Genomic DNA, 18,434 nt, shown 5'->3' with positions numbered 1-18,434 from the left:
TGCTTTCATACTGGAGATTTTCATGTTGCAAATATTTCTTAATTTTACTGAGTAATTCTTGAGGATTTGTGTTAAACAGAGAAACAATCATAACAAATGTTTTTCTTTCATTCACCTCATTAAATGCAAGTAAAGGAAAATAGTCTAACTATCTTATTGTTTGCCTTAAGCTTTAAATTTTGTGCTTAGCAGCATTCCTTTAAAGTTTTGCATTTTAAAGTTTACACTTTCAACTTGTTCATTATTTGAACAGGAAAAAAAGGACACTAGTTTCTTGTGCCTCTGAAGTTCCAAAGTTTTTTCTCATCAGCAGGATCACATTTTTACTTCTTAGAATGACAGGTCTTTCTAAACGTTTTTGGCTACAAGTGTATTGCATTCATGTTTTGCAATTATTTTTTATCACTTCTTACAGAGAAGCAGACACTTCTCGCAGGTCATGGTGACACTTGGTGCCAAAGTGTCTATTTCTGCAAGATGACCAATATTTCACCTCAGTAACCTAGGTTTAATTCATTGGTCCATTTTGGTGATGAATTTCAGGTTTTGCAGCTACAATGAAAAATAGTAATCAAGGTTTATTTGTCAGAAGGTTTTTTGTTTCATTTTGTTTCATACAGACTTAAGTAGAGCTAAGGTCAAGCTTTTATAGCTGCTTTAGGATGTACCAACAGTCCCTACTAAGGTTACATTGAGCTTCATTGCTCTAGTTGGTCTGACACCTTGCTGTTGCAAGTTATGGACAAACTGTAGAGAGACCTTCCCATTGAGTGACAAGGTGCAGAAAGGGCCCCCTTGCTTTCTGAACTTCACAGAGAGGCGTCTAGGTGCAGCTGGATCCAGTCTTTCTCCCAGACTTAGTCAACTGTTTATGTATAAAGGATTGTGTGGGTGTAATTGAAGCTTTTTGCAACTTTGTTCTGCAGGATTAAGGATGGCAAACCAAATCTATAAATGATTGATTTTATTGATATTGATGATAATGATTAGACTAAAAGACTCAAGTCAGAAGTATTTACCACATGCAATGGATACTAGTTACAGGTACTACAGTATAGTGCACTGTTTCTTGAAGCAATGTTGAAACAGCAGTGTTAAAGATGGCAAAACAGTTATTGAATAGAGATGGATGTTACACTCACCAATTACTGTGAACTATTAGAGAAGTTGATGTTATAGCTAAGCTGACTTATCCCTTTAAAATAGTATCTTGGACAACCTGTTTAGTTTCCTCTGCCTAGCTCAGTCATCTTGATTGTTTTCCATGTGAACTGAACAGCACAAATTACAAGCAGGAAGTAAAGCTAGATAATACTGTCAGAGACTGAGAACTCCAAAAGGTCTATGCTGTCTGTCTGGAATAGCATCTGTATATTGTTTGGATAAAATCCATCTGTTTTGATTTGGACTGTTAACTTCTGCTAAACCTCTGAAAACAATAGTTTAAAAGGGATTAAAAATATTTGTAAACATAACACTAGCTTCAATGTTTTCTTTAATGTAGTATTTTTAACGGCTATTTCTTATAATTTGTCTGCTTCTATGCTTACTGTTCTGTTTTTATCTTAGGCAATCATGTTGGCTGTTATGAAGAAGTTGACATATGATGAAGAATATAATTTTGAAAATGAGGTATTGTGTTGTAGGAATAAACAGGCACATGCAACTTAGTTATATGTAGTAAAACTTGCTCACACTTAAAATACATATTTTTCATAGACTAAAGATTTAAAGGAAGCAAGGGTCCACGGGCTGAGTTTTTTTCTATATGGAAAGCTTCCAGGCATGTCTGCATAGGGCAAAACAACATAGTAAAGGTATATCCAAACCTACTGAGTTCACAATATTTGTGGCTGTGTTTGTACAGAGCTACTACAAGGCAAATACAGCTGTGCTGATGACTAAACATAACTGTTGAGGTGACTTGTTCAGTGCAAATTTGCATGTTTCTGCATGTCACTTCTGTCTTGCAAAAATACTTGAGAAATAGTGTGTAATGAAACTCTCAGAAGATGTGCTGCTTGAGCTACTGGAGATGGTCAAACCTTGCAAAAATGACCTAAGGGTCGGGTAAGGTCTTTGATTTCATTTTCCTTCCATGCTTAACATCTCTGTCAGCCTACAGTAATGATTGACTATGTGAGACAGACTTACTTCGTCCCAGGCTGTTGAGAGAGCGATAGTCTTAAAAAGGGTTAACTTAAAGTTTATCCAGTCCATCATAAATGTTGTCAGTCCAATTTTAAAACTAAGCTAGATGATAAGAAAGAATGTCTTTGAGGAGTGAGTCAATTTTTAAGAATTGGGTCAATAAGGCTTTGCCAAGAACATTTTCTTTCTTGTACTTTTGGCTGGTTTTCATTTTGGAAAGCCTTTTTAGTATGTTTCTGGACTGAATGCAGTGGATCTCAACATACTGTATCCAGCCATAAAGGACCCTGCTGTTATGTTGCAAGAGCACTGGATGAGCATTATTGAATTCTCCGTGTGCTATACTGGTTTTGTATGTACATGCTTTTGCTTTAGGTGTAATTGTCTAAAATGGTTGTGGATGAATTTAAACATTAAAATAATGACTTTACTGATGTGAATTTTTTTGGTAGGGTGAAGATGAAGCAATGTTTGTGGAGTACAGAAAACAGTTGAAACTGTTGCTGGACAGACTTGCTCAGGTTTCACCAGAATTACTGTTGGCATCTGTCCGCAGAGTTTTTAACACTACACTTCAGTAAGTTGGGGTTTATAATTTGTTTTGTATTAAGCCTTTTTGGGGTTTGGTTCTTATTTTCCTTTTGTAAACCATCAGTCTGTAGTGAGATGTGTGATGCAGCAAGGTGAAGTCAATTGACAAAATGAGCTCTTTACAACTTAATGATAAACACAGCTTTGTATGATCTGTTACTAAGCTCCTTAGAAAGAAAAAGTTTTGTAACCCTAAGTGGCAACCTTTCTTTCCTAGATTTTTGATCTTTGTCACTTACCTAAACAGCACCAGCAGTTTGGAAAGGTGTTCACTTTGCCACATATCATAAGAGTGTCCTTGAGGTGTAAATATTATGTATTACTTTTATCAGAAAAACAAGGTTGGATGGCAGAAAAAAATCTAAGTGAAGTATTTTTGTAAAAAAAAAATAGTAGATCTAATCCTGGAAACCGCAATGTAAAGAAACATTACTAGTTCCCTGGCTAGGAGGAGAGTTTTGTGTATACAAATAGAAATCCAGTATTGTTTGTGTCTACCTTGTACCTTAACTGAGTCTCTTCTTATGTGAAGCTGAATGGCTTGTCCTTGTGCCATAGTAGGCGGGTTTGTATCTAAATAAGCACAATAGAAATCTGTAGCTTTCAAGCGGAAACTGGCAAAAGAATGTTGGTGGTGATCTGCTGAGGAGGTGGTATTTTAGAGGATAAAGTCTCTCGGAAGAATCCTGAATAACTGCCTGGGCCTTACAGTGTTTTCCTTAGTTTAAATCTGTTCTTTTTATGCTGTGCATCTGAAGAAGGTGCAAAAGAAAATATTAACATGGTATAATTGTTATTATTTCATAAGGTGCTAAAGACTAACATGATCTTCTTATTCTTTCTCTAGAAACTGGCAGACTACACGATTTATGGAAGTAGAAGTGGCAATAAGGCTGCTATATATGTTGGCTGAGGCTCTTCCTGTATCTCATGGTGCTCATTTCTCTGGTGATGTTACTAAAGCTACAGCTTTACAAGACATGATGAGAACGGTAAGCATGTCTTGAGCTGTTTAAAAGTGCAACTAAAGCCTAGAATGTTTCAGTTCAAATAGCTCGTCGTAATTACCAGCATGTCACTTATGTTGCAGTTAGATTTTATGAACACCTGAAATACTAACATGCTAATGCTTTTATTTGTAGCTGGTGACTTCTGGTGTTAGTGCCTATCAACACACATCAGTGACCCTGGAATTTTTTGAAACAGTGGTTAGATATGAAAAATTCTTTGCTGTTGAACCTCAGCACATTCCAACTGTACTAGTAAGTTTCATCTCATCTACATTTTTAACTAGGTGAGACTAGTTAAGTTCTTTAGACATAGGAAATTTTCCTATTCTCTGAAGGTCCCTAAGGAAGCTGGGTTTCTTAACTTGTTGGATGACTAGATTTCCCCCCCTGCTTTGTTTAGACAGTCTAAGATTGAGATGCTTTATTGATTGCAGATGGCATTTTTAGATCACCGTGGTCTTCGTCATACAAGTCCCAAAGTACGGAGTCGAACAGCTTACCTCTTTTCCAGATTTGTCAAGTCTCTTAAGTGAGTAAATAAATGTATCCAAATGGCACTGAATTTACTACATACAACACTTCTGTGTGTCCCAGTTGTCATTGGAACAGTCTGGGCTTCAGATGGACTGCAGTGAAGTAAAATACCAAAACAGTGCTCTAGCAGTGTTGTTCTACTGTGTAATACTGAGGTATCAGTGAAAATACTTGTCACAGAACAAAGTGTAGTACATATGCCTAGTTTATTTTGATCAGATGTTAAAGCTGATCAACAATATAAATGCCGTTTCTACTTTTTCTCAGCAAGGAGAGCTGAGTGTGAGTGGATCTAGAGACTTTTAAGAGTAACTATTCCCTGTCCCTAACTAAATTTTGAATTGTTTTGGAATTTATACTGATGGAAGTTTACTCAGTGTATGAGTCCTTTGAACAGTCCTGTCCTTTTGGTCTTATTTCACAGGCATGTATTTTATTTAGAGACAGAAGAAGGTCAGAGATGGCTCAGATTTCAGCATGCTTTTATTTTTTCAACTGTTCAAAATACTTCACTTAAATGATGCATATTTTTTAAAAATGAGGGAAAGAAAGAAATGGCTATTTCCTACTATGCCATGTATTTATTTGCTCTACCACTAACATCATACCCATAAGCCAGATTTTTCTACAGCAGTGCTTTGATATTTAAAGGGGATTCCTATATGGAGAAGGCAGTTTAGCATCTAACTTAACAGCTTTACATAAAGTATCTTGAAATTGATAAAAATGAATGTGCTTCTAAGTAGTGTTATGTACTTGTGTTTTACTTCAGTAAGCAAATGAATCCCTTTATTGAAGATGTTCTGAACAGAATACAAGACCTGATGGAACTTTCTCCTCCTGTGAGTATTTGCAGTAGGTTTCTGTAATGAGTGAGGCTTGCACTTATTAATGTGCTTGAGTACTTGCTGAATTGTAGGCTTAGCATGTAGACATTTAAGCACAAATAATTATCCTGCTTTTTTGGTGTGAGATCACTTGCACACCTTACTTTTGTACCTAATTGTAATAATCTTGCTTATGTGGGTTTCTGGGAGTATAGGGTAGAGATGGGTATATATAGAAGGCTGTAAATTTTGAGAAGACAGCCTTGATAGAGGACACTTAGTGAATTATGTCTGTTATCTTCTGTTTTAGGAAAATGGCTACCAGGCACTGTTAAGCAGTGATGATCAACTTTTCATTTATGAAACAGCTGGAGTGTTAATAGTTAACAGCGAATACTCTGCAGAAAGAAAACAGGTTCTGATGAGGAATTTATTGACTCCACTGATGGAGAAGTTCAAGGTATTGTTAGAAAAACTGATGATGGCACAAGACGAGGACAGACAGATGGCACTGGCTGACTGCCTCAATCATGCTGTTGGGTTTGCTAGGTAGGTACAGCACAGTAACACTGTATGTTTCTGGTTTGAGTAAAAGGGAAATACAAAGGATTTACTGGAAGGAGGAACTGAGTTTTCTACTCTATTGACCTACAAAATCATCAGTGGTTGTGGAATTTCTTGTGATAGCTGAGAAAATAAGTCCCCTTAGTCTCCTTTGGATGTATATACAGAGAATATTGAGCAAGTTCATAATGAATCAACATCTATTTCTTTGCTCAAAGAATTCTATGGAGGTAATATAATCATATGTTCTTGGTAAATTTTTAGATTTTAATTCTCAGAAACTACCATGGTGATGCTACTTCATATGGAAATACTCTGTTCATTACTTCCACTGTCTGGCTCCCAGTTCATGAAACGGAGTATTGTAGATTAATGCCTAGGTTGGAAAGCATTTGTTCTCAGTGTTACTGCTTCTTCATTGTACTGGAATGTGAGCTTATGTAAAACTTGATGTATGCTTTTACAGCCGAACCAGCAAGGCTTTCAGCAATAAGCAAACTGTAAAACAATGTGGCTGCTCAGAGGTTTATCTGGACTGCTTACAAACATTTCTGCCAGCTCTCAGTTGTCCATTACAAAAGGAAGTTCTGAGAAGTGGTGTCCGCACTTTCCTTCATCGCATGATTATTTGCCTAGAGGAAGAAGTTCTTCCGTTCATTCCTTCTGCCTCTGAACACATGCTTAAAGATTGTGAAGCAAAAGATCTTCAAGAATTCATTCCTCTTATAAACCAAATAACAGCTAAGTTTAAGGTATGATAGTGCATAAGCTTTTCAGGGTCAAAGTGTTGCAGAGAGATCTTTTTTCTTTTCTTTAGAACTCTCCCTAAAAATTAATAAGTGTATTTTGAAGCTGCTGTTGATAAACATCTTCTTTGATCACAGTCATACGTTGCTGAACTCACAGTGATTAAATGACTGATTCTTTTTCTTTGATTAGTCTTAAATGTTTATATTGTGTTTAATTTCTTGGATTTGATACTTTAAAATACTATTTGCAGAACAAATTTTTTTTATTGACACAATTAACTTCATGCTCTCCACTGAAGTTTTCAGCTAATGTTACAAATTAGCTTACAAATACACAAGCTTTGAAGTGAATTATCATCTTTTATAATGAGATTTCCAGAAGATAGAGATACAGAAATATCAAATATATGTATAAGGAGGAATATAGATTTATCCTAGGTGTAACAGTAGATAATTTAAAATAGTCCATGAAAGATTAGGAAGGTAAAAGAAAAAAGTCACAGGAGCGGGGTGGGACAAATACCATGTTTTAAGTTTGTATGATATGGTACTATTCTTATTATAACATGGTAAAATAAAGATCCTAGCTTCTACAGTCTCACCTTGAATACTTTTAAGGCATAGTAAAGCGAAGATAAAAGACAAAATCTTGCTTCAGCATTAAGAAATTAACATACGAGTTGCCTCTTTGTGGAATTCTGATGTGACTGAATAGCACACGCCTTCAGTTTTTCAATTCATAATTAATTTAGCGCCCTTACATATATTTCTCACTGAAAGCGTTGTGACAAGCTTATTCTGTAATGTCAGTAGGAAAACTTTAGTAATCCTTAAAGAAAAGTTCTATAAAAGCTGGCCTGCTGCCACTTTTAACATCTTAGAGATGGTATTTCGGGAAATTTAAAATTGTCTGTCTGAACAGAAGGATGAAAAAATAATGAAAAACCTTTTCCTACACAAAATGAGGCTAGACAGGACTAGTTATTTTTGTGCAAAAGGGTTAAAATAGGTGGTGTGTAAGTCAAAGTGCAGTAATGTTCATGGTGACCCTGATGCAACTTGCTGTGTTGTAAGTAATTATATGAAATTACTAACATTAAAAGTGGATCCAAACTGAGAATTCTAACAAGCCTTTAAGTTTTAACTTCTTAATGTTCAATTTCTCTTTTTGAGCTGACACCCTCTTCTGATCTTCACAGACACAGGTTTCACCTTTCCTGCAACAGATGTTTATGCCACTACTTCATGCTATTTTTGAGGTGTTGCTCCTTCCAGCAGAAGAAAATGACCAGTCTGCTGCTTTAGAAAAACAAATGTTACGGAGGAGTTACTTTGCTTTTCTGCAGACAGTAACTGGCAGTGGAATGAGTGAAGTCATAGCTAATCAAGGTAAGGAATTCAGTTTCTTCAGGGATAATACTATGGTTATTCTCACCTATGTTTAATCTAAGTAAATTATTGGCCCAGTTCCTGGCAAGTACTACTAACTATCTTACAGTAGAATGGTTTAATAGAAATACTGTGTTCGGCGTGCCTGATTTAAATTACCTGTTGTACAGGAATTTGGGGTTGTGAAATCCAGCTATAATAGTCATATTCTTCCTATTGATCTTTTCAGCTTAATGTGAAAAGTATCACATATATCATTGTCCTTATGTATCATTGTATTTGTCTGGTGAATTGGAGATCATACAGTATATATCAATGTATAGCAGTGTTCAGACTGCTGGGCAAGACCACTCACAGCTGCCACTATTCATTGTGTCTGTTTTTGGAAGGACACATCAGTAAATCCTGTAAACTTTTATTACTGTTGCCTGATCTTGTTATCTATGGTAGAAGGCATCATGTGACTTAGTATATATGTAGTTACTAGGTTTTCCTCACCTTTACTGGCCAGATGCAAATTAGTTATTTTTCACAGTGGGAATTTGAAGTCGGACATCTTGATACTTTAAGTGGTTCTTTCTAGTGAAGCTCAGAATTCCTTTCCCCTGTCCTAAAATGGTGGTAATACTGCTGGGAAAGGAAAAAGTAGCATTAAGTAGTGAGAGCTTTCTTGAAAGAGGCACTTGGTAGTTTTGATGAGCCAGGAAATTTTTAAAGGGATCAAAGAAATAAACATAGATGCAGCACAGAAATTTTAAATGTGTGAAAAATATCTTGTCATATGTTGCAAGATAAGCTAACTACTTTGGTGCTGCTGAGTTTTAATTAACACTTCCAAGTTAGGTAGCGAGGACAAAATCTGTATTTGTAAACAGGTCAAAGTACTGCCCTCACCTTTGTGTGTGTTAAAGGCCAGAAGAGCAATTTAAATCTCCAAACTTAAAAAAAAAAAAAAAAATTAACCTAAATAAGAGTTGTCTTGCATCGTAGGGGAAACTTCCCAAAAATATTTGAGATTTGTGCAAAAAAGAGCTATTTTGAAGTTGAAGCATGTCTTCCAGGTCAGTATTTATATAAAACAATGTATGAGTAGCAAAACATTTTGGGCTGCAGTTTGAAGTGACAAGTTCATTTTAATGTGTTTAAGGTGCAGAGAATGTGGAACGTGTGTTGTTCACTGTCATTCAAGGAGCAGTGGATTACCCAGATCCTATTGCACAGAAGACTTGTTTTATTATTCTTTCTAAGTTGGTGGAGCTCTGGGGTAAGAATGTCTTTCTAGAATTCCTTTCCATCTGCTACTACCCATGAAGAAGTAATAGAACTTGAAATTTTTTTTTTCTTTTTAGGAGGTAAAGATGGACCAGTAGGTTTTGCAGACTTTGTCTACAAGCACATTGTTCCTGCATGTTTCTTAGCACCTTTGAAGCAAACGTTTGACTTGGCAGATGCCCAGACAGTACTGGTGTGTATTATGGAAGTTTTTTTTTAATTAATTCCTGTGAGGCAGATTGAAGCTAACAAACCTACAATAGCCATGGGGTATTAAAGATTGTCATCTCAGAAATAAAATCCCTTAGGTTTCGTGGAGTTTTTTTACATTTAGGTATCTGTATGATTAATTATTGAATATTGTGGTAGTGTATCCTGTAGTTTACCTAGGCTCAGAATCAATTGGAGATCCGAGTATTTAACATTGACCTGCATTACTTACTAACTAATGTTCAGTGAAAGTGAATACATAGAGTTGGCTGTTCTGTAGTTCATTTTGGATTCAGCTGTGCAGAAGTTTTTCTGATTGGAGTGGAACAAAACCTGCAAGGTCTACTTGGCATTGTGTGAGGGGAAAATGAAGGGATAATGGCATGAACTAGCCCTTGGTTTGGGTCTCATTAGGGTCTTTAGCTTTGAATAGTGAACCGGTATACCAATGCAACAGTCTAATGCTCTGCATTATATTTCAGGCTTTATCAGAATGTGCAGTGACGTTAAAAACAATTCATCTCAAAAGGGTAAGTTTCATCATACTTCACAGGGAATAATTGTCACAGGTTTCTTTCTAGTGGTTTTATCAATTTCCAAAAGTTAGATACTAACAGGATGATCATAATGCTGTGCATTGATACAGGATCCAGTAGTTCTACCTCTTGATAAATGCAAAATACTGATTCTTCATTAAGGAGAAAAATCTGCTCACTTTGTTGCTGTTCTAGTTCCAGGGTAACTTACGTGAATTAGTATAAGTGCTGAAAGTTATCTGATTAATATAGGTAAAGAAAACAAAAACTGAAGTGTTAATCAAAATGTTTGTTTTGCTCAATGGTTTGGACATTCCATTTTATTATTGCTTAGTTCACTGCAAATTACATAATCAGTGTTACAAGAGGAAAAGTATTGTGTTCATCTGCTGCTGCTGTGTTCACTTGGCTACTGAATTTTGCAATGGGAGTAGTATGTTAAAGCAGTAGGCAGATGCTGATACCCAATTATTTTATTTCTTCCAAATGTCAGATAGTGAAATTAGGGTTGCCTCCATAATTAACTATCTCTTACAGTCGACGTGTAAGAAAATGTTTGGCTCTATTTTAATTCTTACTTCAGTGCAATTCTTAACGCAATTTCTTCTGTATAACAAAAGATACCAAATTGCAATAGAAACTTTAATGCCAAGGTTGAGAAATCTTTTTATTTGCTAACAGCTGAGAATAAACATTTGAAAAGCATTCATTTTCTGTAAAATGGTGATGTAGACCACCATACAGTATAGGGCTATGGTTTTTCCATCTGTAAAAAAATACGCATGAAGAAAATGTGTATTGCTTTTCTTTAGGGTCCTGAGTGCATTCAGTATCTTCAGCAAGAGTATTTGCCTTCTTTGCAAGTAGCTCCTGAGATAATCCAGGTAGGAGTTCCTAAAAGAATATTTGGAAAACTCTTTAACAATCATAAGTGTTAAATAGGGAGAAATGGATATTTACGAAGTTAACTTCCTTTCATCCCACAGTAAAATTTACTTAGTTATTGCATATGAGAAAAGGATTAATTCATCATAAGGAGTAAAGATACTGCAAGGGTACCTTGCAAAAAAAAAAAAAAAAAGTGCAGTGCATGTAACTGTCTAAACAATCTTCCTACTTTAATTCAAACTTTAACTTTAAGATATCCTTGTAGATAGTCCTATTTTTGTCTCCTCAGCTAAAAGTGAATGAGATATACTGTATTTGAAAAAAAAAAAAAAACACCAAACAAATAGTTTTTTACCCTAGAATGCATTTGGACTATCATAGCCTTTTACAAGTTTTTATCCATAACATTCTTTCTTCAGTTGTACATTAGGGAAAATGCAAATGAATATCAATGGCTTTACATATGAATGTGTCTCAGGTTGTTTTGTTGCTTCACTTAGCTACTTTTTAGTTATTTCTTTGTTCTCTTACAGGAATTCTGTCAAGCACTTCAGCAGCCTGATGCTAAAGTTTTTAAAAATTACTTAAAGGTATAAAGATTTTTTTTTTCTTTCAATAGCTTTTAGTTGCATTTGAACTTTACCATACATTCAGTCATAGTAGTGACTTGAAGTAAAACCAAAATACGGAATTATTTAGCAGTTTTTAGCTATTGGGAATCTCCAAGTAGCAAAGCAGTTAATAGGAAAGACAGAGCAAGCAACCACAAATCTACATCTATAAAATTGTCACTCATTCTTAGCAGTAGTTTGATATTCTTGTGGCTTTTGTTTAATAGTTGAAGAAGCAATAATGTGATGCCATAATTGTAGAGAATGTCAGAACCAATCATTTTTGAGGGTGTGAGCATAAACAAAAAAAAAAATAGCACAAGTCACACCCTTAAAGTGTTAAACACAAAAATGAGCTCTGTAAAATTAATCCTCTTACATCTCAAGCATTCCATATCTTACATTTCCTTTGTTTTAATTTTTTAAAAATAATTTTTGCAGGTGTTTTTCCAGCGAGCCAAGCCCTAAGGAAAGTACTGGAATCTCATGTACCTGTTTCCATAATGCAGAACTCTGGTTGTTAATTTATAAAAATGCTAACTTGTGCCATTCAAACTGGTTTTGTTTTTAAGAAATGTTGCTTTGTGCTCACATCAGTATGTACTTTAACCTTCCGCAAAAAAGAAATGCAAATTCCCCACCTCAGACATGAAGGTATGTGACAACATGAAAAATTATCTGTATACACAAACTTTTATTATGTATAGGATGAGCTAAGCTTACACTATAACACATACAGCAAGGAAATTACACTTATTTTTTAAATTAAATGAATTAAATGTAAAAATACCTTCAGACCATAGCAATGGTTATTAAAATGTGTACATTTTTGATACGGAGTAAAATGTTTTAATAAGACATAAAATTCATTTGTTCATGTATGGTGACATGAAAATAAAACAAACAAAGTCCTTCTTGTAGATAGTCATTTTATTGAAGTTGTCTTAATGATAAAATATATATATACCTCCTATAAAACAGATTGGTGTAATAAATGATTTCACTTAAAAGTAGCATCTGGTTCTATCTTTTTTTTATAAAAACAATAAAATTTGATGCAGTGAAATGTCTGTCTTAAGTCTCTCTGAATCATTTTAGCTTAATCTGTAGAAGCTACAGCATTCTTGACTCTTCTGGCTGTTACATCTGAGTGGAACCTGGCAATTTTTCTGGTGCTTAGGTAATAAATTATATTGCTCCCTTGCATGTGGAAGATGCTGGCAGAAAGAATTGCATTCACTGCAATATTTCAGTAGCATGAATGGTCTATACAGTGATTTTTAGTAGAATGCTGCTACTTTGATTTTTTAAATTCTGTAACATGACAGGTTTTTATAACTATCTCATAGGGGCAGGGGAAAGTTTAAATCTTGTCATGCATGCATTATAATACTTTCCTCCTGAACTAATGTGCATAGTTAAAAGCTGACTTAGCTCTAGTGTAATCAGATGAGCATTTTTCCTAGACTCTAGTGGCTTGTTCTTCATTCACTTTAATTGAAAAATAAATGGGAAGGTGGGTCAGAAGCAGCTCCAGGATCAGAGCATGGTGATGTTTTGAACATGCTGCCATTTTCATTTTTCACTGAGGGAAGAAAGTAGCTTTACTACCTTCAATAGGACAGTATTACTTTTGTAAGATTTTGTTCCTGATTTATATGTGTTTAATCAAAAGTTTCTTGTTAATTGATTTGTTGTATCAGAAAATGAGTGCTTGTTGTGCTGTTCATATTTCCTAGTTTCACAGTACTGTTTCCCTCCCTTTGCTGCCATACCAATGCTCCATTTCATTTTCTCCCATAGCACTAGAAGCTTTCCCTCTCTGACTTGGTGTTTTCCAGATGTTGCTGTTCTCCTGCACCTCCCCAGCATGAAGGCTGCACCCCTGACACTGCAACTATGGCTGAGGATTTGCTGTCAGTCTTCTGTGTCTGTCTGGGCCTCCTCCCCCACAGTTACAGCAGATTATGTGAAGTGAACAATAAAGCTTTTTGTGTTTGAGTCACTATTAGTTTTTATATGTGAATTAGGGTTTTGCCTTCTCAAGTAAGGGCAGTGCTGCTAAGAGGATGATTAAGCTGTTGCAAATTACACCCTCATGAGGAAAGTCTTTAAACTAGCCTCTGCCTAAAGAGACTGTTTTCCTTCCTCAACCCCACCATCCTTCACCATTTCTGTAGGTCCCTTTGTGCCAAATCTGGTAACATAATCAGCTATCCAGGAAGCTGAAGCAGCAGAAACACTTACCCCTCACAGTGTGTTGCCTGCTCTGGTGGTGACAGGTGAGAACGGATAGAAAGCAGAGTGTGCCAAGTGTAGAATAGAGCTGCGTATGGCAGCCACTATGTCGGTGTGCCTCTATTGTAAACTTGTACCCTGCCCTCCCATCCATCACTGAACGAGTATCCTGTAGGATGAGTAGTCTAGATCTTCAGAGAAGGTAGGTTGGTTCAGCTTGAAGAATTAAAAAAGGATTGTTTACTTTTGTATGCTTTGACTGTTCAATCAGCATACTGCCCTGTCAGGGCTTATGCAACGTGAGCTGTAAAGCAGCACCTGTGGGCTACTTTCTCTGTCTTTAGCCTAACACATAATCACTTATTCTGCCTACAAGCTGGTTATTTTTTTTGTTGTTATTTCCTTCAGTGGTATAGATGGCAGGTCTGCAGCTGCTATATCACAGTTGGGTTTGTGGTGATATGCAGTGCCTAGTAATAATCTTTGCAAAGAATCAAGGTTAGAAAGGCAATTGCTGGGTTTCTACGTCTTTACTTTGAAGAAGTGGATTCCTGCTGTGCATTTTTTTTTAACATCTGGACTGAGAACTTCACTACATACCCCCAAGAGAAATCTAGTGGTGCACCTCATAATCAAGAGTGTGAACTAGATTCTTCAGGCAATGTTCAGATACTTGGAACATAATATAAAAACTACTCAAGCACGTGGTGACTCTCAGGGATGGTCTTGTGCAGAGCCGGAAGTTGCAACTCAAGGATCCTTGGCAGGTCCCTTCCAACTCAGCATATTCTATGACTCTGTGATATTTCTTGTGGGATGGAAGGGGAAGAAGATAAGAGAGAAATGAGAGCACTCCATGGAGAGATTGGGTTGACAATCACAATTTATCCTTTTCCAGACAAACATTAATGGTCTCATTTAAAGGCTGCACCAAACACAACCACCTACAGTTTTCCTGTATGCCTTAACACTGTTGTGGTCAAAATGCCCCTATATCTAGACTGAAGATGTTTAAAATCATCATCATGATATAAGGCGAATTTCCTCTTGTAAAGAGTGTTTAAATGAGAAACACAACTGCAAGTCATAATTAAAGATGAGGCACCTTTTCTAGAGAGATGGTACCTTTTATTTACAAGCTGGAGTAATGGCTAAAGACTGATAAGCTTTCAAGCCTATGCAGCTAGATTGCTGCATTTGTGAACATAAATGAGAATCCAAATACAAGAGAGGTGAGGAATACCAAAAGTTTGTATATTAAAAAGAAATGGAAGTAAGCAAGTAAAAAAATTCTAGAATGAAACTACAATGGCACTTTCTTTTTTTGTGTCTGTTTTCTCCTATTCTTAAATTATGTTTTCCTCTGATTCATGTTGTGAAACATTTAAAGGGTAGAGAGGATCTTCTGTGCAATAAGGATCACTGATTATGTTGCAGGCATACCCAAAAAAAAGAACAATTTGGATCATGCGAACCCTATGAATTTTGTTCATTGCTTCAAGAATAGGGGAAAGCACATGGATGGTAACTGCAGTGAGAGCAGTCAGTGGCCAGACCCAGGGGCTGGGTGCCACTGCATCTGAGATACTCTAGGTCTTAAGTAAACAAAGTCCTGGGCAACCTGGTCTGAAGTCAGCACTGACACTGCTTTGAGCAGGTGATTGGACCAGAGACCTCATCCATCCTGAATGAGACTATGATTTAAGACATCCAGTTCTATTAAGCATCACCATACAATTTCATTTTATTCAAAAGCAGAAGCAAATACATATTCATAAAGAAAAGTTCACAGGCATTTTCCTGATTCTGTGGAGGCCCTCGCTAAAATCCGTATTACAGATGTAATTGTAATGAACTGTTTCCACGTGTTCCCCAGAGACGCGGGCAGGGCCTTCCTAGTTCCCATGGCAACACTAAAAAAACTACTAACTCTAGCTAAGTACCGATATTGAAGTGCTAATTAGCTAATTGCTCTGTTTGTTTTCTCTAAACTACCTGGAGATAACTGGCCTCCCACCCCTCCACGCTGCCATTCTGGGACTAACATGCAAATAAAAACCCCTTAGGATCATGGGAGTATTTTTAGGAGATAAAAAGGACTATAAATAAAAAACTGAACACAGTAGAGGAGTCTAGACAAATGCGCTAGCTGAGGAAGAGGGAAACACATCCCCTGACTGGCTTTTAACCGTCGCCATCACTTCAGAAAGAACAGACTATATTAGGCTCTGAGAAGCAGGGAGGTAGGGACAGAGAGCCCTGGTGCAGCCACCACGGAAGGAGCGGGGACAGCTGTTGTTCTGGACTTCAGCAACAGACCCTGCACGCCACGCCTCCACATCCTGGGGTCACCGGTGTGCCACAAGGAAAGGAGAAAGGACAGCTGCTGCTCGGGACTCCAGTGACAGACTCTGCACGCCTCCTTCCTTTTGGCTGCTTGGGAAAGCTACGACCGCGGGGGCGAGCTCTGCGTTGAGCCCCCTGCCCAGCTGATCTTTTTAATAAAGAGCTGAACATTAATAAAGGCATTAGCCCTGTTCATTTTAGTAATGAACATTTCTGAAGAAAACAAAGCTGGGTCATGGGTATGTAGCTGACAAAAATATGGCTTGGAAAGCTGGGTTCAGAGGAGAGGGTCACAGAAATAAACCATGTAACTTCTGAGGACCGCTGCAGTGTTGAAAGATGCAAGGACAGAATGCAAATGTAGTAGGGAACTATCCCCTCTACAATATAGCGTTATAAAGCAAAGTTCAGATGCCAACAAATGGGGAACATAAATTAAGCATTTATATTAAGACCATAAATGCATCAAAGTCAATTTATCAGTTTCGCTACGGATAACTTCAGGAAAAACCTTAATGCCCTATAACAAGTGAAGCAGAGAAAGTCTGAACTTGTGATAAAACTTAGCAAAGGTGAGATAGTAACAATAAAGAAAGCCTGTGAGCCAGAAGCTGCTGTCAGTTCCTCAAGAGAACAGGCTTCCAAGATCTGGGAAGATAGCAACTCCAAACAGGAAATACAGAGCATCAAAAGAGGGATTGTCTTGGAAGGAAAAAAAAAAGTCTTTTCGCTATTTTCCCACTATAATTATGATCAGATTACATTATGCATAAATTATAAAGCTATCAATATTTCATTATACAGATAATTTACTGGAACAGCAACATTACCAGACAGACAAAAAACACATAACAAGGGATAAATCAGCCGAGATGATGAAATGTTTAAAACATTTCAGTAACAACTGAGCGGGAGCAGGGATGTGAAAACTGCCGCGATTTCGTGAGGTGTTAACAAGGTGAAACAGAAAATTACACGGGGCCGGCGAACATTTCTCCCGGGTATCCCTTGAGCCCGCCGCGGGGAGGCGGGGGTCCCACAGCTCCGGCTCCGCGGTCGGAGCGGGGGCAGAGGCAGCTCTGTCTGGGAGCCGAAGAAGCGAAACCTCCGCCGGGCCGATTACGCAGCAAAAAAGTCACCACGGAACCCTACCCGGAAACGCTCCGAGCCCGTTGGGAACATCGCGCCAGCGAAAACACCCGGAGCGACCCCTTTATCCAGCATTCCTCTCCCACTTTCCCATGTTTCCCAGATATTTTCCTGTCTCGCGTACCACCGCCTCGGGGGCGGGCGGCACAGCCTCGGCCCCGACACGAGGGGTCCCCGAACAGGCCCCGCCTGGCAGGGAGGGCGCGGTGGCCGCGCCGCCCGGGCGGTGCCTGGCCCGCTCCGCCTCTCCGCGCCGCGGCAGGAAGCCGGAAGCGGCCGGGGCGCTGGGCAGGCCGGCGGGAGGCGGCTGGTGCGTGGGGCTGCGGAGCTGGGCAGGGCGGGCTCGGGGGTGGCCGCGGAGGGCCGGGCCGAGGTGGGCTGCACCGGCCGCGTGCCCTCGCCGCCACCGCGCCGGTGCCGAGGGGCGGCGGCAGCCGCCGGGCGCGATGGTTTCAGTTTCCCGGGGCGGCGGCGGGGCCTTCGCGGGAGCTGCCGGGTCGCAGGCGGCGGCGGCGCGCCCCGAGGTAGCGGCGGGCCCGGCCGTGCCGTCCGGGAGGGACGAGGCTCGGCCGGCCCTTGGCCTCTGCGGCGTGCCCGGGGCCCGGTCTTTGCCCCGGTCTCGCTGACTTCTGTCCCCGTGAATGTGCCTCAGGAAGCGGCGATGCCTTCGTGGCTGTAGGAGTTGCTAAAGTTTTACGTCGGGAATCTCGTCCTGCTGTGGGGATGAGCCCCGGTGCTGTGCCTGCCCGCTCCCCGCCGAGAGAGGCACGTGGCCCCACGCTGGTTTCCAGGAGCTGCAGTCCCAGACAGGCCGAGTCCTCTACCTACATTACGGACTGGACATGCCTAGAGTAGGGGTGATGAGCAGCACTGGAGCCAGGCTTGCCATTTTTTTTGTGTGCCTTTGGAAGAATGTTAGGGTTCTTCTTTGGAAGAATGTTGTGTGGCCAAGGGCAGGGTGTTTCCATGACTGAGATGCAGCTGTTGGACTGGAAACTCCCCAAGGAGGTTATAGCTGAGGAGCGCAGGGGTAGGAAGCAGGAGCTTTAGGGGGAGAAACTTATTTTCTAAGCCTTGAGAGAGAGCATGCAGGGAAGTATAAAACGTTAATAGTTAACAGACTGTGAATAACATTTATTTGGAACATCAGCACCTTGCCTATTGGCTTTGGTGGCATATAGGATCATGCCTGTAAACAGAAAGAGCCATCACTTAAACTTCATCATCTGTCCCTGCTTGCCTGGTGAAGTTGTATATTGCAGCTGTCAACAGGGGAGGTATACCTGCTTTGTGTGCTTATCCTGTGTGCCTGAGGTAGCAGAAAATTTCTTCCTATTAATTAGAAGCAGTCAGTAATCCTGCTTCAAAG

At 38.9% G+C, this 18,434-nt stretch overlaps 2 protein-coding genes across 9 annotated transcripts in view; both read left to right on the top strand.

The window, feature by feature from the left end:
- The window catches only part of XPOT (exportin for tRNA), a 28,383-nt gene extending 15,050 nt beyond the window's left edge, over positions 1–13,333 (top strand). For 3 of the 7 annotated variants that reach the window (XM_053942101.1, XM_053942100.1, XM_053942102.1), the window contains exons 11-25: positions 1,570–1,632; positions 2,604–2,728; positions 3,590–3,734; positions 3,885–4,004; positions 4,187–4,281; positions 5,059–5,128; positions 5,424–5,662; positions 6,144–6,429; positions 7,626–7,815; positions 8,963–9,079; positions 9,165–9,280; positions 9,780–9,827; positions 10,646–10,717; positions 11,255–11,311; positions 11,774–13,333. In XM_053942101.1, coding sequence (XP_053798076.1) covers positions 1,570–1,632; positions 2,604–2,728; positions 3,590–3,734; positions 3,885–4,004; positions 4,187–4,281; positions 5,059–5,128; positions 5,424–5,662; positions 6,144–6,429; positions 7,626–7,815; positions 8,963–9,079; positions 9,165–9,280; positions 9,780–9,827; positions 10,646–10,717; positions 11,255–11,311; positions 11,774–11,800 — 1,770 coding nt within the window. In that variant the 3' untranslated portion in view covers positions 11,801–13,333. The other 4 variants (XR_008430821.1, XR_008430820.1, XM_053942103.1 and 1 more) reach the window with 4 other exon arrangements.
- Positions 13,334–17,337: 4,004 nt separating this feature from the next.
- The window catches only part of TBK1 (TANK binding kinase 1), a 28,169-nt gene continuing 27,072 nt past the window's right edge, over positions 17,338–18,434 (top strand). Inside the window, exon 1 of one of the 2 annotated variants that reach the window (XM_053943102.1) lies at positions 17,338–17,375. The gene's annotated coding sequence lies outside the window, so the exon portion shown is untranslated. The remainder of the gene's footprint in view (positions 17,376–18,434) is intronic. The other variant, XM_053943103.1, reaches the window with a different exon arrangement.

This window comes from Vidua chalybeata, chromosome 5 (assembly GCF_026979565.1).
Source record: "Vidua chalybeata isolate OUT-0048 chromosome 5, bVidCha1 merged haplotype, whole genome shotgun sequence".
Classification (NCBI taxonomy): domain Eukaryota; kingdom Metazoa; phylum Chordata; class Aves; order Passeriformes; family Viduidae; genus Vidua; species Vidua chalybeata.
The sequence above is the reverse complement of the archived record's forward strand: the minus strand, read 5'-3'. Positions and strand labels throughout refer to the sequence as shown.